This window comes from Malurus melanocephalus, unplaced genomic scaffold (genome assembly GCF_030028575.1).
Source record: "Malurus melanocephalus ecotype Western Australia unplaced genomic scaffold, MMel_1.1 scaffold_381, whole genome shotgun sequence".
Classification (NCBI taxonomy): Eukaryota; Metazoa; Chordata; class Aves; order Passeriformes; family Maluridae; genus Malurus; species Malurus melanocephalus.
Genome location: NW_026623613.1, coordinates 282,661 through 309,211, shown reverse-complemented (window position 1 = coordinate 309,211; position 26,551 = coordinate 282,661). Strand labels below are relative to the sequence as shown.

The 26,551-nt window shown below is 59.5% G+C and overlaps 2 protein-coding genes across 2 annotated transcripts; one reads left to right on the top strand and one right to left on the bottom strand.

Annotated features, from left to right (window-relative positions):
- Positions 1-3,971: 3,971 nt before the first annotated feature.
- Positions 3,972-6,432, top strand: AANAT (aralkylamine N-acetyltransferase). Its single transcript, XM_057378947.1, has 3 exons — positions 3,972-4,128; positions 4,822-4,976; positions 5,555-6,432. Exons 1-3 carry the CDS (start codon positions 3,972-3,974, stop codon positions 5,858-5,860), a joined length of 618 nt encoding a protein of 205 aa, XP_057234930.1. The 3' UTR covers positions 5,861-6,432.
- Positions 6,433-6,839: 407 nt separating this feature from the next.
- Positions 6,840-26,168, bottom strand: RHBDF2 (rhomboid 5 homolog 2). Its single transcript, XM_057378946.1, has 19 exons — positions 26,073-26,168; positions 16,491-16,598; positions 14,790-14,939; positions 14,595-14,701; positions 14,118-14,310; positions 13,835-14,047; positions 13,182-13,307; positions 12,865-12,998; positions 12,453-12,659; positions 12,199-12,310; positions 11,805-11,879; positions 11,341-11,502; positions 11,096-11,196; positions 10,588-10,651; positions 10,368-10,462; positions 10,082-10,157; positions 9,540-9,640; positions 9,187-9,340; positions 6,840-8,639 (listed from the first exon to the last, which is right to left on the bottom strand). The coding sequence occupies exons 3-19, from the start codon at positions 14,913-14,915 to the stop codon at positions 8,220-8,222; spliced, it is 2,466 nt and encodes an 821-aa protein (XP_057234929.1). The 5' UTR covers positions 14,916-14,939; positions 16,491-16,598; positions 26,073-26,168; the 3' UTR covers positions 6,840-8,219.
- Positions 26,169-26,551: the final 383 nt, after the last annotated feature.

Here is a 26,551-nt window from a genome sequence, read left to right as displayed (position 1 = left end):
AAATGTCTCCAGTGGAGCAAAGCCAGCTCTGCCTCCTGCTCCAGGTTTCTTTCAGGGCTGCATCTGGTTCCCAATGATAATGTTGATGCCAACATCCTGCTCACGCCTGGGATAATCTCCCTTTTATTATACGTGTCCTGATGGGGACAAACATTGCTGGTTCTGYCCGTCCAGTTTCTTATGTAACAGCTTGCAGGGACCAAGGGCTGTGTGGGGGAGAGATGTATTTGGAATAAGCTCCTTGGGGAAGAAACCTTAGGTCTGACCCTYCCCATCCTACAAGGAGGCAGCTGATTTGCCTGACACTCACTGCTCAAGCCCAAGCAATGAACACACCTGGCACAACCAGCAGCCTCCCCATTCTTCCCCAAAGAAAGCTCATCCACTCTGGGCAGGGCTGTCTTCAGCTTCCTGCGGGCTCTTGATGCAGTTGGAGAGGTCTGGATGAAGCTCAGGACAGTGTTCTCCTTTCCTGGCCAAGTCTCCTGCTCTCCCTGCCCAGCCCCGCAGAGCAGAGCAATCAGCTAAATGCTTTATCCTTCAGCAGCCAGTCACGCCAGAGAAAAAAAAAAAACAAACAAAAAAACCCCCGAAGCGATCCTGTTGCTGGCCTGTCACCTTAAAGCCTCTCACCCCTCCCTGTCTTTCATCGGAGTCCTAAACTCCTTAGGATGTCATCACGTGCTCCATAAATAACAAATATATATAAGCAGGGGCTGTGGAGGATGCAGCAGACAGAGGAGGGGAGGCAAAACCCCAGATCCTCCTCTCCTGCCAGCGCTGAGACAGCACCCCWGGAGCAGCACAGGGTCCCTGGCCGGTAAGCACCCACATTCCTGTCACACCCGGGGGACTGATGGCCTTGGGGACAGATGGTGGCCTCCTGACCCCTGTGACTTGCCCCTGTATCCCAGGATGGGGGGAATTTCCCCAGAGGGGTGGGAGGTTGGTGTGTGGAGCTTGGCTTGCTGAGAAGTGGTTTTRGTGCAGGGAAGGGTGTGAGTTTTGTCCCAGCCCCTGTGTCACCCCTACACTTCCAACATGTGCTACCAAAAACCAGCTGTGAGGACTCTGCTCACTGAAACCTTCCATGTTCTTGGTGTGGGAAGAACTTGAGTGCTTTAGCRTGGAATATTTCACTTTAAAACTGGGTTAATGACTCTTTACTATCAACTAATTTAAAAAATCCAGCTCCAAACCCAGGGAGACAATTAATAACTTAGTAAAAGATGCTGCCGGGGGCGTGCTGTGCACTTGCCTGTTTATTTGCATGTGAGCATCTCTCTGGACCACTGGGATGCTCTGATTTCTGGTGCACAAACACAAATCAGGGCAGGGAAAATTTACAGAGTGAGCTCTTGKTTCACATAAATATCATGGGCTCATCTCAGACAGGTTTGGCAAGGAGTCACAGCACAAAATTCAGCCTGGGGTATAAGCAGCTTGAACAAATACAGGGGGCTTCACTGGAGCATCAGAARACAGACGAGCCACAGAGAGAGAATTTTCCTCATCACTGTTTCTCWCTTAGTCTGGGACCTGGGCAGAATTTCCTTCACCTCTGCAGGTTGGATGCTGATTCCTCCGTGCTCTCCGGGCTCTATACATCCCCCCCTCCCCAGAAGACCTTTGACTCTGCAGGGAGCAGAGAAGCAAAGCAAGAGGTTCATTTGCAGAAAACAAACACAAATCTATCAGCCCTTCAGCTGTGCAATCTGGGTTGCCAGGAATAACGTGCTGGAGGGGAAAAAATACAAGGAAAACAGGCAAGGAGCAACCTTTTCCCATCACTAACTACTGCTCCAGGGTGTTGCTGGTTKAGGTCTCAGGAAATTTCTAAAAATAGCTGGAGGGATCTGATTACCCTTTCCCAGTTATCTCAAATGGGAATGGAGCAGCTCAGAGGTTTTGAACCCCTGAGCTCTGTGGATGTCCTTATAGAGACCTCCTGTGACTCAGTTGTTTCCAGCCTTCATAGGCTCTGGGATAAAGGCTTGCTCATGGACAGTGAGCACTGAATGATGGCTATTGGAGAGCAAGCACCCTTGAGGAGCCTGGGCTGGTGGGAGCTGTCCCTTCTCACTGCAGGGGGGTGAACCAGGTGATCTTTAACAGTTCCTTCCAACCCAAACCTTTCCAAGATTCTACAATCATGGCCTGATCCCACAGCATCTCCTCAGCAGCATCCCCAGAACCCACCCCAAGCATTCAGCACCCCCAGGATCAAGCCCCCATTGCATTTTATGGGTCCCCCAAGCCTACCCTCTTGCCTGCTGTGGGATTTATTCATGCAGATGAGTCCCTAATCCAATTAGGAGGATGGGGAGTTCCAGAAGATTGGATAATAAGCTCTACAAACACTACACCCACCCCCCTCTCCCCTCCAGCTCACCCCCTTTTATTTCCCTCCTGCAGGACCATGAACCACCCATTCCCAGCACCAGCTCAGTCAGTCCTYGGTGACTGGAATGAGCACTGGGGATGCTAAATAATTCCCCTGCTGAGGAAACCCCCTGTCCCTGATGGATCTGATCCCTTAGATACACACCCACAGCCAAACCAGCGATTCATTGAAAATAAATCCCAAGACCACCCTGTCTCACCTCAGACGGGATAAGACTGGCATTTCAAGCATCCAGCCCTCGGCATTTCAGGATGGAAAATTCCCAGCTTGCGCTGGTTGTGCCCTGTGCAATGTTTGTGCTGGTAATGCTTTTGTTTCCATAAATCCTATTAGCTGGAGGCAAGCCTATAATTAGCAGGGAAAGCTGGCACCTCTGAAACAATAATCAAAAATGACCTGGCTTTGCTGCAAATTRCTTGAATATTGGTCTGAGTTTGGATGGCTGGTCGGATGGATGGCTCTGGTAGCTATTCCCACTATTTCTGTCTGCAGGATGCATGTGCTCAGTGCAGTTATTCGCTCAGTTTGTGGTTCTCTCTGGGTTTATTAACTCGGTTCACTCACACGTGAAAGCAGAAGCAGATTGGAGCTACAGGCTCTGATCCAGGTCAAGGGATTTGTCTGGGCTGTGCAGGACGAGTGCTGCCAGATGACCTCGGATGCTGCTGACCCTCTTGTGTCACAGTTGGAGTGTCCTGTCCTGCGCTGTGTCTGGTGGGATCATGCTACCCAAAGCTCCTGAGGCAGGGGGCAAAGCCTGGGGCACCTCACCAGGGAGGACACCCAGCCTCGGTCACCTGCTCAATCCTGCCAGGGACCCACATCYGTGAGCGTGGACATGACCTAAGAGCTGGCAGAGGTCAAGCTGTGTCACTCACCCGCTGAGTGAGTCAGAGAAGGGAGTAAATCYTGTCAGCTCATGCTGTCTTGGCTGCCTGAAGTGTGTCCGTGTCAGGGCACCTCACCTCTGTGGCCTGGCACTGACCKCTCACTCCTGCAGAGCAGGGCTGTTCCACAAGTGCCAGAGCATCACTGGAACTTTCACACAGACAGATGCTTATCTTACAGCTCCTGCTTCCTGCAGCCACACCCCAGCCTACCTGTCCCCAGCTGGACTTGCCCCAGGGTTCTGCTGCCCATCCCACTGCCTGGTGCTGCCATGGGCTGGGAGRTGTTGGGCAGGATGCTCAGCCCCAYACCTSCTGCAGCTCTAACAGCAKGYCCWTGTCCCTGCTCTGTCCCACYACCTGCATCACTTTTGTCCCYCTGGTCCCCGGGRTTTGCTCAGCTCACAGTTGGTGCCAGCCTCCTGCGTGYCCAGCTCACAGCGAGGGCAGCTGGGGGCACTGTGGGCGGGTATTTGCTGTACACACACACACRTATCTATAGGAAAATGGGGACAAGCAGCCTAATCCTGTCTGCCATCAACAGATATTTCCAGTGGCTGAGTGCTGGAGCAGCTTGGCTGGAATAAAGGGTGTGGGAGCCGGCAGAGGCTGCCCCGAGCAGAGGTGAGCCCAGCAGGAGGAGGAGGAGGAGGAGGAGGCAGAGGAGGAGGAGGAGGAGGATGTCGGCGCTCAGCGCGTTGCCCTTCCTGAAGCCGGTCCACTTGCGGTCGCCCCGCAGCTCGCCCGGGGGCCAGCGCCGGCACACGCTGCCCGCCAGCGAATTCCGCTGCCTCAGCCCSGAGGATGCCGTCAGCGTGTTCGAGATCGAGAGGGAAGGTAAGAGAGGGGTCCTGCCTGCTGGCACCAGCTGGAGATGACCCTTTCTGGTCCCAGTCCCCTGTGCTCCTTTGTGTGCCCTCGGGGGAGGGACCCGGTGGCCATGACCTCCAGGTCATCCCAGGCTTCCCAAGGTGGGAGAGCTGGAGAACCACGGCCCCAGCTCACCCCCGGGTGGGGATGGTGGGAAGTGGTGCTGAGCAGGAGCAGGTGAGAGAGGAGCAGCTCTCCCAAAACAGCCCTGTGAGAGGCRGTGGGTGGGACAGGAGAGGGAGGAAGGACACCATGCTCTGCCTCCTGCTGCTCAGACACACTTTGGGATGCCACTGGCAGTCTTCCCCTGCTCTCTCTACCCCAGCTTCCCKCGCCCAGCTCATTTCTCCCTCCTGTCCAAGGACAGGGGCCCCTGGGGAGATGCCAGGAGGGAGGGAGGGTTTGATTCAGCACCCGCTGCTGTAGCTGTGGGATCAGCAGATTTAGGACTGGTCACTGGGCCATGGGGAACGGCCTCTGGAGGAGMAGAGCTGCTCCCTGGAGCCATCCGTGTCGCTCAGGATTCCTTCAGACCCAGCAGGACATGTATCACCTCTCCCCATCACATCCCGCTTTCCCCCCCTATATCAGATCTGGGAGTTTTTGTGGGTCGGGTGCCCTTTGTCTCTCTCTCACTGTGCTCACCACTGTCCYCTGCAGCCTTCATATCGGTGTCTGGGGACTGTCCCCTGCACCTGGACGAGATCCGCCACTTTCTGAACCTGTGCCCRGAGCTGTCCCTCGGCTGGTTTGAGGAAGGGCGGCTCGTGGCCTTYGTCATCGGCTCCCTCTGGGACCAGGAGAGGCTCAGCCAGGTAACACTCACTCCTTCCCACCTCGAGCCCTGGGAGAGGCACTGCCTGAGCCTGGGGAGCAGGARAAGCTCCCTGGGGCTACCCACCAGATATTCTCCCAGGACTAACCACTACAGGACTGTTCTGCTGGAAATGAACCTTCTCATTAATTAATTTTAATGGTGGTGCTGTTAAAAAATGTGCCTAGTAATTCCCCTCCACGTTAATTTTAAAATTAAAAACCCTCCAAAGATGATGGGGGGAGGTGAACAGGGATCAGGACAAGGTGGACCCTGGTGGGGAGGTGAACGGAGATGGGGAGGAGGTGAACCCTGGTGGGGAGGTGTTAAAAAATACGCCTAGTAATTCCCCTCCACATTCATTTTAAAATTAAAAACCCTCCAAAGATGATGTGGGGAGGTGAACGGGGATGGGGAGGAGGTGGACCCTGGTGGGGAGGTGAACAGTGCTGGGGACAAGGTGAACCCTGGTGGGGAGGTGAATGGAGATGGGGATGAGATGGACCCTGGTTCACTGGGGTGGGGAATAAGAAGCAGGAAGGGACCCCCTGGCCCCACTAACCCCGTTCCCCCTCGCAGGCAGCGCTGACCCTGCACAAACCGCAGGGCTCGGCCGTGCACATCCACGTGCTGGCCGTGCACCGCACCGTGCGCCAGCAGGGCAAGGGCTCCATCCTGATGTGGAGGTACCTGCAGTACCTGCGCTGCCTGCCCTTYGCCCGCCGTGCCCTGCTCATGTGCGAGGATTTCCTCGTGCCTTTCTACCAGAAGTGCGGCTTCGAGGCGCTGGGGCCCTGCGAGGTGACGGTGGGGGACCTGGCCTTCGTGGAGATGCAGCACCCGGTGCGGGGACACGCCTTCATGCGCAGGAACAGCGGCTGCTGAGCCCCCTGTGCTCCTGCTGCCTGCGGGGACGAGAGGCTGCAGCCCCTGTCCCTCCTCACCCCTCTCCTCCCTCTGCCGCATCTGCCTTCCAGCCACACCAGCCACACCAGCCCATCCCTGCAGGGTTGGGGACACAAACTCCTGCCTGCTCTCCTGCTGGGAGCACCAGCTCCYGGGCTCTGGTTCAGCCAGGGCTGTGCTGCAGGACTCTGGGATGGAAAGGCTTTGCCCTGGGAACAGCTGGGGGCTCTGCTGTTTCAGGGGCACTTCCACCTGCTGTGGGTTTGCTGAGACACCTAGCAGAGCCCTACAAACACACCCCAGCCTGGCATCCATCCCACAATCACGAGTGAGCACATCACACAAGTGAGCCAAGCCCTCCCTAAGCAGTCCCCACACCCGGCAGGGGTCTGGCAGCCGCCCCCCTGCCCACAGACATCTTCCCAGACCCCTTGGAGCACATCCCCAGCCCACAGGGAGCCAGTCCAAACCTCCGTGTCCCAGACCAACAAGTGGCCGAGGACAAGCCTTCTGCAAACACCTCAGGTTGCAGGAAAGCAGTGAATAAAGATGTGGTGATTTTCTACACAGTCCAAGTGTGTTCCTGCCCTGCTCTGACCACGGCCTCACCACAATGGCCAGAGGGAGGGCACGAGGGGAGCAATCCAGTGCCCCTTGGGCACCTCAGCCTCGGGAGAGAAGGGACAAATCCAGCCTCAGGTCATTCATGAAGAGTGGGATAAAGGCAGGGGGGACTCTGTCCTCAGGAAGGATCAGGAAGTTCCATGGATTCAGGTGTTTGGCTTCTCCTTGTCCTTGAGACCCTCCAAACCCTGTGCCCTCCCAGGGAGGGGTTTAAGTGGCACATGAAGGCACCAGCTCCACCTTGTCCTCCCTCCCTGCCACACCAAAACAACCAGAACCTCCCCAAAAATGCCGCATCCCCGTGCCCGAGAAGGGAGAAGAGGTCTCGTGCCATCCCATTAAATACAGGTAGAAATTTATTAAGGGGGGGAACCCACAGCTTTAAAAAAAAGTATCAAAAAGAGACAAATGAGGTGAAGTGTCTGTCTTTGGCTGGAGCAGCAACTGGAGGGACAGAGCAGGGCTGAAAWGTGGCCCAGGGCGGAGGGAGGGAGGCAAGGACGGATGAAGGGGCCACAGGCTCCTGGGCTCACCCAGAACAGAACTGTGGAGGGGGAGCCAAGCTCCCAGCCCTTGAACATTGATCCTGACTGGGGGATTCCCACCTGCCCCCATTTAAAAGCACTGAGGCCTCCAAAAACACAGCAACACAGCTCAGGGGAGGGACAGCCTGGCACCAGCCTGGCTCCAAACCAGCCCAGAGGGGTCACCCGGACCCCAGGAAGGACCTGCCTTCGTGCCACGGCTGGTGGGAGGGAGGGGATGCTGGGGAGAGCAGCCCAGGGCTGGGGGCAGTGGCAATGTGCAGCCTTGGACAGGGGACAGGGATGGTGACAGCCCCATCCTGCACTGCTCCATCTGCAGAACAGAGGGGTACCCGGGTGTCCACGCTTGGAAATGGGGAAAGCAGCAGGGACTCAAGGCAGAAAGTGGGAGCACCAAGAGCTCCTTGAGAGGTCTGTGGGCTCCAGGGGCAGCCACATGAGCCCCCCACGGGTTTTTTCTCCATGTCTCCCTCCCACCATGGCATTACAAACGCGGTCCTTGCCGCTCCTCCCCTTCCAAAAGGAGAATTTYGCTGAAATAAGGGGAAGAGAAGCCCCCCATCCTAAGTCCTGCCTCTCCATCCAGGGAGGAGCCAGGTGGGAAGGCACAAACCTCCCTGGGGGCCTCTGGGGGAACAGGACTGAAAAATATCTTTGAAGCTCAGCTCTGGATGTCTTGGAGCCACAGCAGAGACTCTGGGGAGCCCAAAAAGGGGAAACCCTGGGCCTGAAGAGCTGTGGATAAAAAAAAAGGCCCCTGCAAAAAGGGGGTTGTGTTCACAGTATGAGCTGCAGTGCCTCGGGGCATTGAGGTGGGACGGAGCCCCAGGCAGGCAGGGGCACAGGCTGGAAGCTTCAGTAGCTTCACCCCAGGGCTGGGACTCCAGCCTGGCCACGGATACACCAAAATCCCGCTTCCCTCAGCCGTTTCCCCACAAAGGCAGCAGCAGAGTCAGTCCCCAAACCACTTATGGCTTTCCAGCATCAGGAGGGAGCCCCAAATGGGTGCAAGGCAGGGCTGGCTCGGCCCTGCATCCCAGCACTGAGCATTGGGGGATCCCAAACCCAGCACCCCTGAGCACAGAGCCACACCCAGGCTCTGCCCCACCCCGGGGCAGCACCCACCCCACAGAAAACATCCCGTCCCAGCCCCATCCCTGCCAGCAGGGTCAGTGCAGGACCTGCTCCAGCTCGTACTTCTCGCAGAACTTGCTGGTGAAGGGCAGGCAGGTGAGGTACTCCACCCAGCGCCAGTTGATGGGGCACACGTAGAGCCACACCACCAGCGAGGCRAAGAGCCCCACGAACACCAGCAGGGACACGATGATCATGGCCCGCTTGCGGTACTTGTCCACCGTGCCGAAGGTGATGTAGGGCAGGAAGGCGAAGGACAGCAGCAGGCCGCTGAGGAAACCGAACAGGTGGGCGATGTTGTCGATCCAGGGCAGCAGGCCRCAGATGAAGAGGAAGAGGACGATGCCGAAGAGGTTGAGGAAGGCTTTCCAGGGTTTCTCCAGCACCTGCCAGCTCTGGAAGAGCTCCACGAAGAGGCAGGCCAGCAGGCCAAACTGGGAGCCGGCAGGGCCCACCTGCAGGGATGGGAGAGGTCAGGGCCAGACACTGAATCACCCCAGACACGTCCCATGTGCCCTGGGGTCATCTCCTCCCCTGGCAAAGTGCACTTGGCTCCCTGTGCAGGACCTGGCACGGAGGGAGGATGAGGAGGGGAGCAYGGTGGGGCTGTTTTGGCAGAGCTGACACCTTCTGTGACCCAGCAGCCAGCCAGCATCACCCCCTCCCGGAGCACAGCCCCGTGCTGGCGCACACCGGGGGGATTATGCCCTTGGCATGATCTCAAAGCCCAGGGTTTGGCTGCCAGCAGATTAGCCATCCGCCTGCCCGGGGACCCTGCACGCTCACAGCCACGTGGTGACATGTGACACTCATGGCATGTGCCAGCACCTCACGTGGGGCAAGGACACCCTCTCCCCCTCTCCCGGCTCCAAAGCCTGCCAGGGGGTGAGAATCCACGCTGCAGCCCCTTCCCCAAACCTCTGCCAGAACGGGGATGAGGAGGGGTGGCCTTTGGGCCCTGGGGAGCTGGCTGGCTTTGGGACAGACCCCCCCAGYCCTCACCTCTGCCCTGTAGGGCAGGAAGATGGCGCTGGCCAGGTTGCCYGTGATGCCACTGAGGATGAAGATGATGGAGATGCGATGCCAGCCCGCCAGCTTCTCCAGGTCCCGCAGCACYGTCATCTGGAACGTCACCGACACCAGGCAGTGGATGATGCTGGGGGACAGACCCCGAGTTAGAGACCCCTGCCCAGCCCTCCCACCCACTGGCCTGGGCAGCAGACACCTCACAAAACACCCTCCACTGATTGCATGTGTCACTGCAGGCTGGGGGGGTGCCCTTCCCTCTTCTCTCCCACCCCATCCCAAGGGACGTTTTGGTCCCCAGTGTCCCCACCCCTGGGGGCTGTGCTCACCCAGCGTGCAGGAACAGGGACAGCCACAGGCGGTAGAACTGGTCAGGGACCTCCGGGTTGAGGAARGGCAGGAGCCCGCAGACCTCGTCCAAGCAGTGCACCTGCAAAGCCAGCAAAGAGGGGGTTGGGGGTCYCCAGAGCCATGGGGAGCAAAGGATGGGTCACAGGGATGCGTTGCCAGCGATGCTGCATGGCAGCTGTGAGGGTCATGAGGCACCACATTGCCCAGGTGCTGGAAAAGGAACAGCTGAGCATCCCCAGTCCCCCAGGAGATGCTGAAGGGTCTTTTCTTGCCTGGAATGTGCCTTTCTCAAGGACACCAATGCTGCCCAGCTGAGGCTGGCTCAAGCCCTACACTTCTTCTTACCCCACCCCAGCAAGGTGGGTGCAGTGGCAGAAGCCCAGCCAAGAGCTGGGCGAGTCCCTGCACTTTGCATCGCCCCTCCTCACACCCATCCCAACCCTGCTCCATTTATGGTGGGACACTCTAAAGACCCTCAGCATGTCCCACACACCCTGCCGTGCCCCCTGGCCCTGCTCACCTGCGAGCAGAGCGTGGCCTCCTCGTGGAAGTAGCCGTGCATGAAGTCGCAGTACTCGCGYGTGGTGATCTCGCAGCTGGCRGGGGCAGGASRRGGCACACTYAGGGMTCCCTGAGCATYCCCCTCTGCTCCCAGCCTGCTGCCACTGTGCTTCCCACCCCTCAAGGCTCCCTCCCTCTGCCCCAGGCACAGCTCTGGACACTGATGGACACCACCAGGCGAGAGGGCAGAGGGGGAGCCAGGCCAGGTGCCCCCCGTGCCAGGTGCCCCCTGTGCCAGGACCCACCTGCCCTTGGTGCCGATGCAGCAGGGCCTGCCCTTGATCTCGCAGTCCAGGTGGGCAAAGCCTGTGTGGTTGGTTTTGGTCTCGTAGGTGCAGATCTAGAAGCAGCAGGGAGAGGAGCCCTGGTCAGGGCCTGGCCCCAGGCTGTCCCTGCAGTGCCCTGCCCAGCTCATTGCTGCTGCCACCGTGGGGTCACCAGCTGATGGTGGCACTGGGCCCTTACCGGCCACTTGGTGATGTCATCCGGCCACACGTGGGGTGGGTTGGATGCTGGCTCCTCACATGTCCTGGCAGGAGGAAYGGGGTGAGCCAGGTGGGTCCCCCTAACACATCCTCCCTACAGACCAGTAACCCCCTTAAGGCACAGACAGCTCTGGGACCTGCCCCTTCCCTGGCTTGGGGGGGATCCTGCCCACCAATGGATGTCCTACAACACCCCACARCAGCTCCTTCTCCACTTGAACCCCACACCTGGACACCTGGACAACCCCACCGAGGCCCATGGGTGCTCCCACCCCAGCAGGACAGGGACCAGCACAACACAATGGCATCACCCACTGCTGCCTGTGTTTAGGACAGGCCTCGTCTCAGTTTCCCCACCGATTCCTACAGTGTGCAAAAGCGCCCCATCCCCTCAGACAGGAGGGTCCAAAGCATCCAAGCTGGAAAGGCACCCTGGGCAGCCCCTCTGTTGTGTGACCGGGCCACCCTCACCCAGCTGTCACTCCTACCTGGGGTCCTGGTGACACACAGCCCCCGAGGTGCGCTTCTCCCCCGAGCCCATGGCCGGGGCGTTGCTGCCTGGCCACTTGATGAACGTCGCCAGCGTCTCCTGCAGGGAGCACGGGGAGAGCGACGCTGCGGCAGGGAACGCATGGCTCTGAGCCCACGAGCACCCTGCCCCAGGGCTGAGGCGGTTCCCCCCTTTCCCCAGGGACCCCCAGCCCGTCCCCGTGCCCACGGCGGGGGCACGCACCGAGCAGTCCTGCGGCAGGGTCTGGATGCAGCCGGAGTTGTCGTTCTGGACGCAGCAGCCGGAGCCGCGCTCCCGGTCGCGCTCGCGCTGGATCAACCGCTCCACCTGCTGATCCTTGCGGATGCAGGGCGAGAACTTGGCTCCCAGGTGGATCAGGTCGATCTGGGAGGGAGATGCCAGTCAAGGGGATGCTCTGTCTGCACACATCCCTTCCCTCCAGCTGCCCTCACAGGCAATGGACACTTCCATCCCAGTGCAGGGAAGGCAGATTGGAAGGGATGGGATCTCTTCTGACCATCCCACTGCAATGCCACATGTCCCAGTGGGATGAGGGCCTGGGACAGGAGGCTGGAATTAGGTGGTCAAGCTTCCCCTTCCAGAGGAGAGGAGCAGCTCAGAGAATCCCCTCAGCTGAGGGCAGAGCCAGTGACTGAGGGTCAACAAGGACCTGGCAGGGTCCTCACCGAGCTGGGCCCGATCCAGAAGTTTTCCTGCTGGATGTACTTGACGCTCTCGTAGACACCCTTGTTCCTCAGCACCTGCCAAGAGAGGCCAGGGTCAGCTCCCATCGAGGGTTTGGGTGCTGTGGGTCCCRTCTCCCTCCACTCCAGAGGGGCTGAGCAGTCCCTTCATCCCAGGGGAAGGGCTGCTGGGTCGCACCAGCAAGGCAGGAGGATGAGCAGTTCTGCTCCCACCGTGCATTCTACTGCAACACACTGCTGTTTGTCCCCCTGCCCTGGCTATTTCACCTCTCAAACAGCAGGAGCCTCCCAAAAGGCCCCCAGTCCTTGCAGGGAGCATGACAGCACGGGACAGTGGTTGTCACAGTCCCCCCAGAAAGGGGGCTCCTAMACTTACTAACTCTGTCGTCACGTGCTGGGCGAAGCCGATGGGGGCGATGCCGTAGGTGCCGATGACCAGCAGGGTGATGAGGATGTGGACAAATGTGATCCAGTACGTGAAATACGGCCTGGAGGGGAYAGGACCCAAAATTGGAGCAGCTCAAGGACGGCTGGGCAAAGGCACACTGCAGTCCCCAAAAGCCCTGACCCCAGAGCATYGAGGGGGACACACATCTGAGCCAGGGTACCCCGTGGCATGGGTGCCCTCACCGGTGGCTGTCGGTGATCTCCAGCTGGGACTGCACGATGCTGCTCAGGCTGCGCCGGTACGTCCTGTTGAGCCACTTGCCCACCACCCCCAGCCCGTAGTAGCGTTTCTTGCGGTCGAAGGCGAAGTGCTTCACTTTGGACGCGATGCGCCTGCCCCGCCGCGGAGCTGCACTGCCGGACACTGACGCCAGCCCGACACCCTCCCGCCTGCGGACAGAGGAGAAACCCATCACAGCTGCCAAAAGGGGCCAGCTGAGACAAACCCCACGGCCACAGCCCCTGAGATGGGCTCTGGGCACCTCCTGGCTCCAGCCTCTCATGCAGGAAGTGCTTGGTCCCTGAGGCAGGGATGGCCAGGGACATTGGACCAGGGCAGCCTCGGGGGCAGCACCTGCTGAGGGCTGGTACTCACGGGGTGGGCTGCTCCRCCTCCGGGGACACCTTGGCATCGTCCCCCACCTGGTGCATGCGTAAGTACGTGGCTGAGAGAGGCGGCGACTCGAAGACGTCGTCGGGCATGGAGTACGTCTCGTCGTGCATGTCCATCTGCAAAGATGTCCTTGGATATTTGTGACAGGTCAAAAATCTCCCCCTGACCCAGCATCCCCCTGGCCAGGGGGAGAGGGTGATCCCAAATGATCTCCCACTAATGGCCCATCACAGGGTGTGGAATATGCCCTGCACTGGGACACGGCCCTGCTCCAGCAGCCAGCATGGAATGTCGCTTGCCTTACTGAAGAAGGACGAGTCCAGGGTATCAGCAGCATCCACCATGTCCTCGTCCATGAAGCTRGGGTACAGGAAACTCCTCTTGCTCCTTCGCTTGGGAGCCAGCGGCTCCAGGACAGAGCGTCCCTTTGGCAGGGCAAGCAAATAGAGATAAGCAGCAAGAATCCCCCGAGTTTTTGAGGGTTTCCCAGAACTTYCCTCCCCAAAGCCAAGTGGCAAAGATTGAATCCCAATCAGCCCTCATATTCCCTCRTGTGGGGAAGAACTGACAGATGCTGCCTTTAGGTCCTCAGAGTCATGGCCACATCAGTCAGCACAAGTGAATCTGTCTGCTCTCAGACCCACAAACCTGTCCCCACAGCTTGTCCAGGGCCCCTCAGGAGCAAAATAATTGCTGGAGAAGCTTCCTCACTCCTCAGGAATGGTACATAGGAACTGTTTTTTGGATAACCAGATTATCCAATTTCTACCAAAACTTCTACTTTTAAGTAGAGTTCAGGTTAAAAACACTAATCTGCCCCCTCAAACCCACCCTGGAGAGACAGCAGTCTCCATGCAAAGCAAACAGCYGAGAAGCCAAGATGATGGGTGAAGGACAGAACTGAAACCCGGCTCAGGAAGAAGATGATCCCCCTCACACTCCCAAAACTCACCCGCAGAAGGGCTGCGGCCGCCTTGAAGCTCATGTGGGCGACAGACTCCCTCTTCCTGCGCGGCAGGCGGCCGTAGCCTGAGCGGATGCTGTTGAAGGACGCCAAGGAGACGACGCCGGGGGTGAGCGGGGGCAGGACGTGGTGGGGAGTGTGGGGACGGTCGGTCTCATCAGGGTGGCGGAAGGGACGGCCCCTGGCCAGCGGGTCCACGATCTGGAGGGGAGAGAGGTGTCAGTGGTGGGAGGGCAAATCTGGGAGCGGGACCGTCCACCCCGAGCACTACCTTGGGCATCTTGGCAGGTTTGGGCGACTCGGTGCCTTGGAARGAGGGCACCTCCTGGCTGGGCAGCTCCATGTCGCGGTAGGCAGGCTTCAGCTTGCCGTACCTCATGCTGCAGTGCTGCAGGCTCTTGCGCTGCCACTGCTGCCGCTTGCCCTCCCAGTCGCTGCTGACGCCGAACCACTGCGCCGTGCCCCTGGACACACGGGGGGCACAGATGTCACACAGCTGGTCCCCCCTCCCAGGTACTGCCATTCCACCCAGGCAACCCCTCTGGTTGGGGTTGGGGTGTCTCAGCCCAGCCCACCCCACAGCAGGGCAGTTTCAACCTGCCTACAGGTCAAAGGGAAGAGGGGGAAAATGATTCTTGCATTCCATTCTGAGACACAACTCTCCAACCCCACCCCAAGTCCTCTGACAGTGCCCCAACACAGCCCCTTCCGAGTAACCCAGCCATGGCTGGAGCCASCCTGCCCTCACTTGCGGATGCTCTGGGACAGGGATGTCTGCCGGCGGAAGCCGGGCCGGCGCTCYGGGCGGGGCTCCTGCAGGCTCTTGCTCTTGCGGTAGATGGGCACCTTGGAGGGCTGCAAGGCAGAGCAGGGCATCAGGGACAGGAGGGCACCTGGCAGCCCCCCAGGCCCAGTGTGGGACGGGCACAGCTCCATCACTCACCTCCTTGCGGGCACCATCCTCCTCCGCCTCCCGTGGGGGGATGACGATGGAGAGGTTGGGGGGTTTCTTGCTCTGCAGGCGGCTGCTGCCGGGGCGGCTGCCCCCGTTCTTGTCCCCGGCTGACATCTCGGGCCGGTGGTGGCTGGCAGGCTGGGAGAGGGCAGGGAGTCAGCCAGAGGGGGTGAGATATTCCCCTCAGCTCAGCTGTGTGTGAGGAAAGGCTGGTCCCAGCGGGAGAGGCGGCCTCAGCAGGGGGATGTCACCAGACTGAGCCCCCTGTGTCCCTGCTGTGCTGGTGAGGCTTTGCCACCACAAGCCCCGCTGCTGCATCCCCAAACCCGCATTCCACCCATGAATTGGGGTGGACAGGAAGGTTTCCATCACCCACTCACTCCCAGAGCCCCAGGGGGACCAACACCACCCTTTCAGCTGCTGGGAGCAGGGCAGGGATGGCAGGAGTGACCAGGTCACAGCATCTCTGTCCATCCCAGCACGAGCCTGCAGGACACACGGGTTTCACCCCACCAGGAYGAGCTTCACCACGTGCCTTGGAAATACTGGGGGTCCCTGCAAGCCCTGGCCAGGCCCATGGCCTGGGGACACCAGCCCTCACAGCCTGGCAGTGACAGAGCCAAGGCAGGGGTCACAGACATGGCAGGGGGGCTCCAAAGAGCTCCTCTTGCCTGGACAGTGAGAAGGGAGGGGACACACAAAGCATGAAAACACCTGATCCACATCCCCACATGCATCACAGCTCCCACAGGGACCCACCACGTGCTGGGGTGCCCTGTGGATTGGAGATGCAGGACATTCCCCTCTGACACGTGCACGCACACACCAGGCTGGGAGATTGAATTCTCCCTGGCAGCAAGTGCAAGGGTGGGGAAGCTTAACAGCCAAGAGGTGGCTAATTCTTCAAGAAATCCCCTCCCAAGGGTCCCTRCAGCCAGCTCTACCAGACAGGAATTTGCAGGAAAAGTAATTCCATCCGAGTGCAAGAGAACAAGTCCCAGATCCTATTAGGGGCTACGAGGGCAATCAAAAGGGAGGCACAGCCCTCTCCACCCTCTTCCCGTCCTCCCTGACCATGTGCCAGTGCTCAGGGAGTGACACAGGTGTCACCAGCATCCCTTGTCCCCCAGGACAGCCATGGCCATGGGGATGGTGTCACCTGCCACGTTTGCACAGTGCCACTGGCTGTGAAATGCCAGCTCARTCCACAGGCCTGGCTCCTTTCCCTGCCCAAAATCCCAATGACCACACTCCTACAGCTCTGCTCTCCTCAGGCAATGTCACTTTGGCAACCAGAGGAGTGACTGGGATACCATCAGCCCCCTCTGCCCATTCCTAAAGCAAGAGTCATCCTAAAGCAAGAGGGATAGGGGAACTCTGGCAGCCCCCTCAGCACTTGGTTTCCTGAATACAACCCTCYCCTTAGACCCCACCACAAGCAAAGCCTGGTTTTAGGAGCATGGAGTGCCCAAGGGATGAGCTTCCTGGGTATGCAGGAGTCCAGAACTAGCTCCCCAAGGATGGGAAAGCCTGGAGCTGGCAGCACGAGCTGGCATTGCTGCCCTCCATCAGCTCCTGGGCCATTCCCAGCCTTCTGCTCCTGCATTCAGATGGRTGCTGGGCTCCCTCTCAACTCCCARATTTCCCCTGGGGCTCAGCCAGTGCTGCCCCCCAGCAGGGTCTCCTTACCTCATAAGAGTGACAGGGATCCTGTGCACTGATGGGAAACACCCACGGCAGCCTTGCTCTGCCTCCGTCCTTCACGCACAGGAGCCCCGGGACACAGCCGAGTTCCTCCTGCAATGAAAACCCATGTGTGGGAAAGCAGGCGAGGGCTGCAGGAGCATCCCAGGGGAGGGAGAGCTGAGCTCAGGGCTCCCTGGATCTCAGGGTCAGGGATGGAGGTGGCTGGACACCAGGGACAGGGATCAGCCACTGGCACAGGGCAGCAGGAGGAGGAAAATCCCTCATTTACAGTGATGCTCCGTGGCAGGGAGCAGCCTGGGGCAGGCAGGGAGTTCTCCCTTGCTCTGGGGAAGCAAAACACCCAGGAAGAGCAGGCAGGGAACACGAGTGCCTTGCTGGGTATTTCRTAGCTGCTAAACTGGGAGAGTGCCAGCCCCAGCAAGCAAAACTTTCCGTCCCACTGGTGAGCTGGAGACTCTGTTTGTTTTCCTCCCAGAGCAGCCAGCAATGAGCCTGAGATGCCAGCTGCTCTGGAGAGCTGGGAACAGGAACACACTGGGGTCAGAGCAATCCCTAGGACACCCTCATCCTCCTCCAGCTCTGGGAAATGGCTCAGGGTGGTGAGAGCCATTCCACAGAATCAGAAGCACAGAAATCAGAGCCAAATTCTTCCACAGCCCCACTCTTACACGCCCATCCCAAAATCCCACCCCCAATTGCTCCCTTCACACCCCAGACAGCCCCAGATCTCCGTGCTTCCCAGCAAAGCAGGTTTAAAACCCTGCTCTGGCTCCCTAGCAACTCCCCACTCAGGGCTGGAGCAGCCTCCCCCGAGGTGACGCAGTCCGGGGGAGCTGGCRCTGCCCGGCGGGCACCTGCTGTCCGGTCACGGTCACGGCGTGGCCGGAGCGCCTGTCACGGCTCCGTGCATCGGCACATTTGGCACTGAGCACCAAATGAGGGGGAGGAGGGCAGCGGCCYCGAGGGCTCCAGGCTCCTTCAGAGCAGCCACCCCCAGAGCGCAGATCCTGAGCTGCCACCGGAGCTGCTCACCCGTGCCAGGCGCAGAAATCCCCAGCGGACGGTGCTGGGAAGGTGTTTCCAGCTCACCACGTGTTGCTGCTGGCATGCTCAGCGTGGGAATGGCCCAGACGGCGCCTCCATCCAGGGCCAGCCTGAAACAAGCTTGGCCCTCTGATCCCTGCGGTCCCAGGTCCCTGTCACCCCCCAGCCCTGGGATGGAGGGCTGTGCCACCCGGGGCATGGCTCCTTGCCTGCCAGCCCCCAATGATGGGGTTTGAGCTGCCCCATCGCAGGGCACAGCTCAGCTGTGGGTCCCCAGGGAGCCTCAGCCCAGCCCCTGGACGCTCAGCGTGGATGTGGTGGCTTTGTCCTGGGCACAGAAAAGGGAAGTGAGAGGTGACGTGCAGAGCTGACATGGGGGCATGGCTGAGCAGGGACAAGGCGGGTGACAGCAGCAGGGGGTGACAGACACGGGACTCAGCAGTCACAAACACATCCTGAGCCTGGAGCAGCTGTGCTTTGGGCTGCAGGAAGGGTCCTGGGGACCATGAAYTGGGGTGGACAGGAAGGCTTCCATCACCCACTCACTGCCAGTCCCCCYGAGTCACCAACACTGCCCCTTCAGCTGCTGGGAGCAGGGCAGGGATGGCAGGAGTGACCAGGTCACAGCACCCCTGTCCATCCCAGCACTAGCCTGCAGGACACATGGGTTTCACCCTGCCAGGATGTGGAAAGATCTTCAGGCTGGAAAAGATGTCCATGCATGAAGGACACTGCCATCACTGACCCACAGGGAATGATAAACGGGAAGGGTGTGGAGGGACAACCACCCGGTCTGGCAGATAAGAAGAGATCCCCCACTATCACCATCTCCCTTCCCAAAGCTCTTGACCCCTGAAGGCCACCAAGGCTGACCCCCAGCAGCAAGGGACACAGCCTGTGCTCCAACAGCAGCAGCGGGGTGAAGGCCCCTTCCTCTCCCAAGAGGGGAGATGTGTTGGGGTTACTGGAACAAGGTTTGGGCTTTCAACCAGAAAAGGCACAAGGAAGGTGACCAGGGCTGGCTCCCAGCCCTGGGTGAATCACAAGCAGCGCTGACCCGAGGAAGCACACCCAAGGAAGAAAGTGATGGAAAAAGTGATGWGGTTCATACAGGACACTCCAGGATGGTCCCAGCAACACAAAGGGACCATCAGCAAGGCCAGGCAAGCTGGGACAGCCAAGCACAGCCATTGTAGCAGACAGCAGAGACAGCCCTGCAGAGCAGCCCTGCTTGGAGGGGGATGTATGCAGAGGGGTCATGGGCGCTCAGAGCAGGATCGGATTGTCTCTCCCTGAGCTTGCTGGCACTGGGGGAAGCTGCATTACTGCAATAACAGCGTCAGGCTGGGGCTGTTCACTGGGGGGAAAGCAGCTCTGAGCCACCCCAGGGTGCGGGGCAGGGAATGGGATCCCCACAAGCATCCATCACCCYGAGCATGATGAGCCCCAGCTCTCCTCCACCTCTGCAGGGCAGAGAGAAAGGGGCCAGCAATGCCCCAGAGCCCCCAAACACCCCCGCAGCCTCTGCTGGCACCCAAGAGCCCATCAGGCAGAGCTGCTGCCGCCCATAAATGATTCACGAGCACGTTAAAGACCTCTCTCAAGGCTGGAGCAGCCTTAAAAGGTGCTCCCGGTTATTAAGAGCTCWAGACAGGAAACTCAATTGGTGCAACTGCTCTGAGCATCGAGCTCTGTGGACTCACACCCGAGCAGAGGATCCTGAGCAGCTGCCCAGCACCTTCCCCACTTCTGCTCCCTTTCAAAAAGCTTTTTTTATCATTTTTCAGTCTCAAGTTTCAGATCTGGAGAGAAGCAGCCAAGCACAAGCAGCTCTTGAAATAAAAACATATTACTGGGGGGAAAAAGAAAAACACTACATTTCTTTCCCTGCGTGTCCCAACTGGGCCACAACAGAGCTGGTTGGCAAAACTGAGAGATGCAGGGTTTAGCTGAGTCTCAAGAGAGGCCTTCTATGCTTCAGAGGGTATTTTAGCTGCCCTYTCCCTTTTCACTGAGCCACACGGTCAGCATGGACACCCACAGGGCCTCAATTCCTCATCTCCCAGTCGGCTGGGGCAGGAAGGTGGGGTTCGGATGGGTGCTGGGATCCCATCAGCTCCCCAGGGCGAGCAGGCAGCTGGCACACACCTCACCCACACCACCATCAGAACATCCTCTCCCCTCTTCCTCCGTTGGGAAGGACAGTGGACAATGGCAGCAGGTCTGCTGAGCCCGGGAGAGCTGGRAACGTGGCACACCCCAGGAGGAAGGAAAGTGGCCGGGAGACAGAGTGTGGCGGGCGAGAGACTGTGCTGGACACGCTGATAAGGGCAGGGCCCTGCCCGCGGGGAGGGACATGGGGACACGGACAGAGCACGGCCACTCGCACCAGCGCACACAGCAGCCCAGGCTGGCTGTCCCCGCTGCGAGGGCTGAATGCCCCCCTGGACTGTCACTGTCTGGCACTCCTGGGTGACACCAGCCCCGTCAGCATGGAGAGGGAAGGATGTCCCTGCAAGGCTGGGAGCACGTGGACAGGGCCATGTGGAGGGTTTCCCACATCCCAGCCACGACCCTTTTCCCACTCTGGTTAATTTTTAGCAGTGTACAACCCCACGCACCCCAGCAGAGCAAATGCTGGCACCCAAAGGCTTCCTGACCCATTGGGGTGGGCAGTGAGTTGTGGTGGGCTGGGGTAATCAGTGCCACTGGCCACCCACCCCACACCTCCCCACTCCCCCGGGGTCCAGCACCCCAAGCAGGCAGCTCTGCACAAACACAAACCCACTCTGCTTCCCTCGCTGGAGACACATTGGGGYGGTGGCTGCTGCTGGAGGGGACCCCTAGCCCAGCGCTCCCTTCCTCAGGTTGGAGCCCAAGGCAAGTGAGGAATGTGCACATGGAGGATCTGAGCCACCCCAACAGCTTSGGGCAGAGCAAAGGGCCAAAGTCTCTGCCGGGAGCAAGGGAAGTACAGCAGCTCCACAGGTGAATGTCCAGAGGGGTTGGCTGCTCCCCAGGTAGGGTCACAGCATGCTCCAGACACAAGGAAAACTCTTTTTCTTTTTTTTCTCCCCAGCCTATCAGGATTGATTTAACTCAGTTTGATCTAAGAACTGATTAATTACTCAGATCTACTCCGATTCCTTATTAGCTTGGCTTAAACACAGAGTGCACAGACACGATGGTGAAAGTGCTCCAGCAACGGCTGCACCTTCTGGAAGGGGCTGAGGGGTCCCACATCAGTATTTTCCTGAGGGAAGGGGACAGCCTGCCTGCAGGCCATGTGCCTGCCATCCCCACGCTGCAGCTCATTACTGAGTTCACCCTCACTTCCCTCCTCAAAGCAAAATCCTTGGTGTGAAAGGTCAGTGGGGCTGGAGGGGACACTTCTCCCTCTGGTCCTTCTGCTGAACACTCATTTTATCAGCAGCTCTTGGCGYCAGGGCTCTGGCTGGGCTTGCAGACTTCCCCAGTCCCCTCTGCCTGTGTCAGAGMACACCAGAGCAGCACAGGGCTGGCAGAAATGCCCCCTATTTACAGAGGGCTCCCCTGCTCTGAGCTCTGACCATCGCTGTGTGGGATGCAGCAGTGCGAGCTGGTGCTCAGCCCTGGGCAGGAATTCAGCTCATCCCAGGGACAGGATGGGCCCTGGGCTGGCAGCAGGAGGAGCCCCCATGGCTGCAGCTCCCTATCTCTGGGAACAGACTCCTTATCTCAACGCAGCCATTCCAAGGCTTGCACAAAGTGCTGCTCTCCCGTGCAGAGGGGGAGCCCTGGTGGACACAGCACCCTCCTCCTTTCCCATTCCAGGGCCAGCAGCACCCTGAGGACAGGGTAAAAGGACCTTGTGGTGTCCCTTTGTAGATGGTGACAGGATGCTGGCAGGAGGCTGTTCCCCAGACACCCCATTATATCCCCAGGACAAACGGGGGAAGCTGCTCCTGCCCACCCCTCCCTCCTCCCAACCAGCAGCAGCCGAGCGTGGGTGGGCCACTCCTCAGCTTCCTTCCTTTCCCTCCTGATTGCCAGCAGGCCTGAAGCACCCAGCACCCTGCAGAGGAAAGCTGGGCTGGGAACAGCTCATCCCCACCCCGCACGGTGCCAGCCCAGCACAGGGAATCCCGCACTCACCGCTGCCTTCCCCCCACAGCAGCTCCGTGGACCTGTGCCAGTCAGGCACTTTGCAGCCTCTCTGCTGCCAAGAGTTGGAGATGGGGTCTCCCCAGGCATCTCCATCCTCCCCCTGCCTGTTATCCCATCCCTGGAATGCACAGGGAAGCCATGGAGCACAGGGCAGGGGCTGGAGATGCTGATTTTTAAGGAGCCACCTTAATTCACAGAATCACAGAATGAACCAGGCTGGAAGAGACCTTCAAGATCAACAAGTCCAGCCCATGGCCCAACACCTCCTCATCAACTAAACCATGGCACTGAGTGCCAATCCAGGCTTTCCTTAAACACATCCAGGGATGGTGACTCCACCGCCTCCCTGGGCAGACAATTCCAGTGTGTGATCACCCTTACAGTGAAGAATTTTTTTCTAATATGTAACCTACACCATATTCTCCCCAGTAGCTCTTTGGGCTAAGTCACCTGTTCAGGAGGCCACTGCTTATGGGATCACCCCTGGAAAAGCCCCATGACATGGCAAAAATTCCCTGCATGTTCCACGGYGGAGCTGAGGCCGGGCAGGACATTCCAATGCCGAGTGCTGGGCATTCACCCCGGCTGCCCACGGGCACAGTGGGGTGAGCGCCTTGGGGCTCACACCTAATGGGAGGTCACTGCCAGCCCTGCCCCAGWGTTCCTGCAGGCTGGGAAATGACAGGAACAACCACAGCAGATCCCCAGGATGTGCTGCAGGATGACACATGGAGAGTGAAACAGGCTCTGTGGGGTGGCAGGGGGCACTGGCACATCKGGAATCTCGGGGGGCACCAGCCACATCTCTTCTTCCCCGAGTGGCTCTGACAGACCAGAGGAATTACATCAGGAATTATTATTTTTAAGCAATAAATCGATAAAACACAAACCAACAGAAGCTGCTGGAAGGAGTGTTTCTTCATCCTGGGAGCTGCAAGAACCCAAAAGAGCACCTGCAGATGGGAGGGGTGGTCCTGTGGGATGGGTGAAGGCAGGAGCATCCACTGAGTGAGTGACCACCAMCCATCTGAGTGGGTCCCCACAGGGCTGGGCACGCAGGACAGAGACCGTGTGCCCGCCCCAGCACTGGATTTGTTCCTCCCATCCAATGCCAGCAGCCTGGCAAAAGGCCAGGGAGCATCCCTGGGCCCTGCCCTGCTCCCTCCTGTCCCATGTCCCACTGCAGCACTGCGGGGGTTGGTTTGCACCTGCACTCCCCCTCTCAGAGCACCACCACAGCGTCAATCCTGCTCTTGTGGCTGCACARGCTGCCCCCGAGGTGACAAGCTGTGGTTTCACTGGACACCTTCGCCCTTCCTGACTCATTTGCGGCCTTTCATAAGTGGAGAAACTGAGGCACTGCAGTATAGTAAGGCTCCCTGCCTCCCCACCCTGCTGCTGCTCCAGTTTGAAGCTCTTGGAGGACCAGGGTGAAGCCCTCACATGCAAACCCCAGAAATATTTGCTCCCCTGCCCTMCCAGAGCAGTTTTGTGTGGGTTGCCTCTGCCCCATGCTCAGCTAATGTCACCAGCACCCCACAACACCCTCAGAGTGCAAATCCCCAAGGATGAGGGGGACACAGAGGTCTTTGGTGGTGGGCAAAAAGAGGGCTGGGTTTATCTGGGGCCATTCCCTGGGTCCATGCTTCACCCTAAATGCCTCACTAAGAGAGCAACCACTGAACAACTGCTTTTTTGTTGTTGGTTTTGKTTTTTTTTTAAGAAACAGGGATTAAGCGGGGAAAAAGGGGTACCAGTGCCAAGGGTTTCCTCCACACCTGCCAGCACACACAGAGYTTTCCATGCTGACTTGGAGACCAGGAAATTACCATAACTCAAAGCACCACATGCTCCCTAACGACCACAACTCCTGCATCCCTGTAATTAAAAGGGACCGTGCCCACCCCTGCTGGGGGCTTGTTGTGTTATCAGACATCCCACAGCCCGGCAGGACAGCGGAAACCAAAAGTCATTAGGTAAAATGCCCCTCAAGAGGGAGAGTTCATKATCCCATCATTTGTGGGCTCACAGAGATTTAACTAATTAATTTTCAGCCTGCACTAATTGACTCCTTCAGTGCTGAGCCCCTGACAGCACCAAGCCCACRCTTGCTGMTCCAGGTCAGGTCCCTGCAGAGCTCCCAGTGCCCACGGGAAATGTGGAAATGCCTCACCAGCCCCATGTTGGTCTGAGTAGCTCTGCAACCCCTTCACCAGCTGGTTCTCCATCACCTGTCTCCTGCTTTCTTTGATAATGAGCATTGTTCTGATTCCTGGCTYGTCCCAAGCGCTGTTTTCAGCTCAAAAACAACCTAAGGGAAGGAATAATGTATTTGGGGGATCCCTCAGCTTCACTAAGAGCTAAACAGGAGCAGCATCCAAGAACAAAACACAGACCCAGAGGTCAGCCATGTGCTCATCTTTCACCCCAGCCCAAATTCCCCAGGTCTGGTGTGTGCAGCCCCCCAGAGGCGACCCAGCCAGCCCCTTCACCACCGGATTCACGCCCCCATGCTCAGCATCCCCAGCTTCGAACTGCTCTCCCAGCATCCACAGGCATCTATTGTTCCTGCAGCCCCGCTCTCTGCTCTCACACGCTGAGCACTCACACGAGCGCCTGACAGCACCGCCAGGCTCGGCCCCGGATCTCAGAATTCACATCGGGGCTCTGCTGTGGTGTCAAACCCCACTCTGTGGTTTGCCCTTTCTCGCTCCGGGGCTTGCAGCACCTCCAGGTGCCCCAGTGCAGCTGCAGCGGTGCCAGAGGAGCCCACAACAGGGAAGTGGTGACCGTCATCTGCTGTAGAGCAGGGGTTGCAGAAGCTGCCCCCAAATGAGCCAGCAGCAAAAGGGGTTGGTCACCCCATTAATTAAGGGAGCTGGGAAGGGCAGAGCCCAKGGAGCCACATGAGAAGCCAGTGCTGACCAGGGCACGGGTCAGTTTTTCTCAGGCTCAGATGCAGTTGAACTCTCCAGCTCGTTTTGGAGGTGGGACAATTCCAAGCTGGTTATTTGGGAAAAAAGCAGGAGCCAAAGGATGCTGCTTCAGAGGGCACAGTGGAGTGAGCTGAATGGGCAGCACTTCCCTGCTCAGGAGATCCCCAGGACTGTAGTGGGGTGCATTCCCCAGTTCTCCAACTGAGCTGGAGGCTRTGAGCCCCGGACAGCAGCAACGTGRTGAGTTCACCCTGGAAATCCCCAGGAACAACCATCCAGGACTGGGAACGTGCGAGCAGGAGAATGTCCTGGCTCCTCGTGGCAAGGAGGATGACGCCACGCCGGGGAAGAAGGCGGACACTTCCTCTTGCCACAGGGACCCAGCGGTGACAGTGCAGCCACTCAGGTCCCCTTCCCCCTGCAGAACGTGGGCATGGGGAGCTGAGAGAGAGCTGCAGGGTCTCAGATCACCGTGGGCACCACGATCTGGCTGCAGGAAGCCTGGAGGAATAGCCTCTGCCCAGTCCTGCTGGCCTGGCAGCAAGGCAGGGCAGGATGGGGTAGAGCTCAGCCTCACCCCTCTGTCCCAAACCTGGAGAACCAACAGCAAAAATCCAGCTGACTAAAAAATCCACACAAACACCTCTCTGCTCCCGGCGGGATGTACACACGGGTGCAAGCTGACCCGACCCCCTGCTCTGTAAGGTTGTTTTCCGCCTGCGAAGGGCTGGTGGCAGCACTCGCCACTCCAGGCAGCACGTGTGAGCGTCCCAGAGCCCTTCAGCAAACCTCAAACCAGCTACAACAACAAAGCCCCGGCGGGCGGGAGGGCAGGAGGATGCTCGGGCTCAGGGACCGGTCCCCTCCGCTGCCCACCTGCCCTCGAGGCTGCTCCTGAAGGGCACTGCCAGCCCCGCTCGCCCGGGGAGGGGGAAAACCAGCAAACACAAACAAAAACCACCCGCCCGCCTGGTTATCGGGCCATCGGCGCCAGAAAGTAGGTTAGAGCTTTCCTCCCTGCCTCGGCCGGGGAACGGGGAGGGTTTTCCCTCCGGCAGGGTCGCCCCGCCGGGACACGCACCCACTTCCCCCTGTGATGGAGAGGAGGAGGAGGAGGAGGAGGCAGAGCCCGGCCCCCGCCATCCGTCCGGGTGCCCGCCCCGGAGGCGCCGGGCAGGGCGCGGGTCACGGCCGCGGGCAGGGGGATCCGGACCGCGCCCCCCGCCCCGCAAAGGGTCCGGGATGGGCAGGGGCAGCGGACAGCGAGCCCCGCGGGGCCGGGGCCGGGCCGGGCCGGGCGGGAGGCGCGGGGCGGAGGAGGAAGCTGGCGGGACGCGGCGCTCACAAAGCAGCAACAAACCGGGCGGTCACGGAGCGAAGCGGCGCGGAGGCACCGGGACCCCCGCCCCGCTCTGCTCCCCTCCTCGGCCCCGCTCACCTCGGCCCGGTGCCGGTCCCGCCGCCAGTGCCACTCCCGGTGCCGGTGCCGGTCCCGCGGCAGCGCCGCCGCCTCCACCTGGGCCGGGCGGGGCTGGGGGCGTGTCCGGGGGTGTGGTTTGAGCGGGGCGTGGCCTGCGGGGCGTGGCCGGGGCGGGGTCTGTGCCCGGTGTCTGCCCGTGGCCCCACGCGTGGGATTCCCGCGGTCCCACCGCCCCATTCGTGCCGAATCTCCCGTGGGGGATGAGCCCCTGAGGGCGCTCCGGCCCTCTGCCCCGCGCACCGGGCTCCGGGAACTGGGAACCGGCACCGCCACGACCCGCTGCTGAGCCCGGGTGGCGTCAGGACCCGGCACTATCACGACTGGGGGCAATCGGAACCAGCCACTATAAGGACTGGCCACTATTAGGACTGGCCTCTATTAGGACCAGGCACCATAAGGACCGGTCACCATTGGGACTGGTCAGTATTAGGACTGGT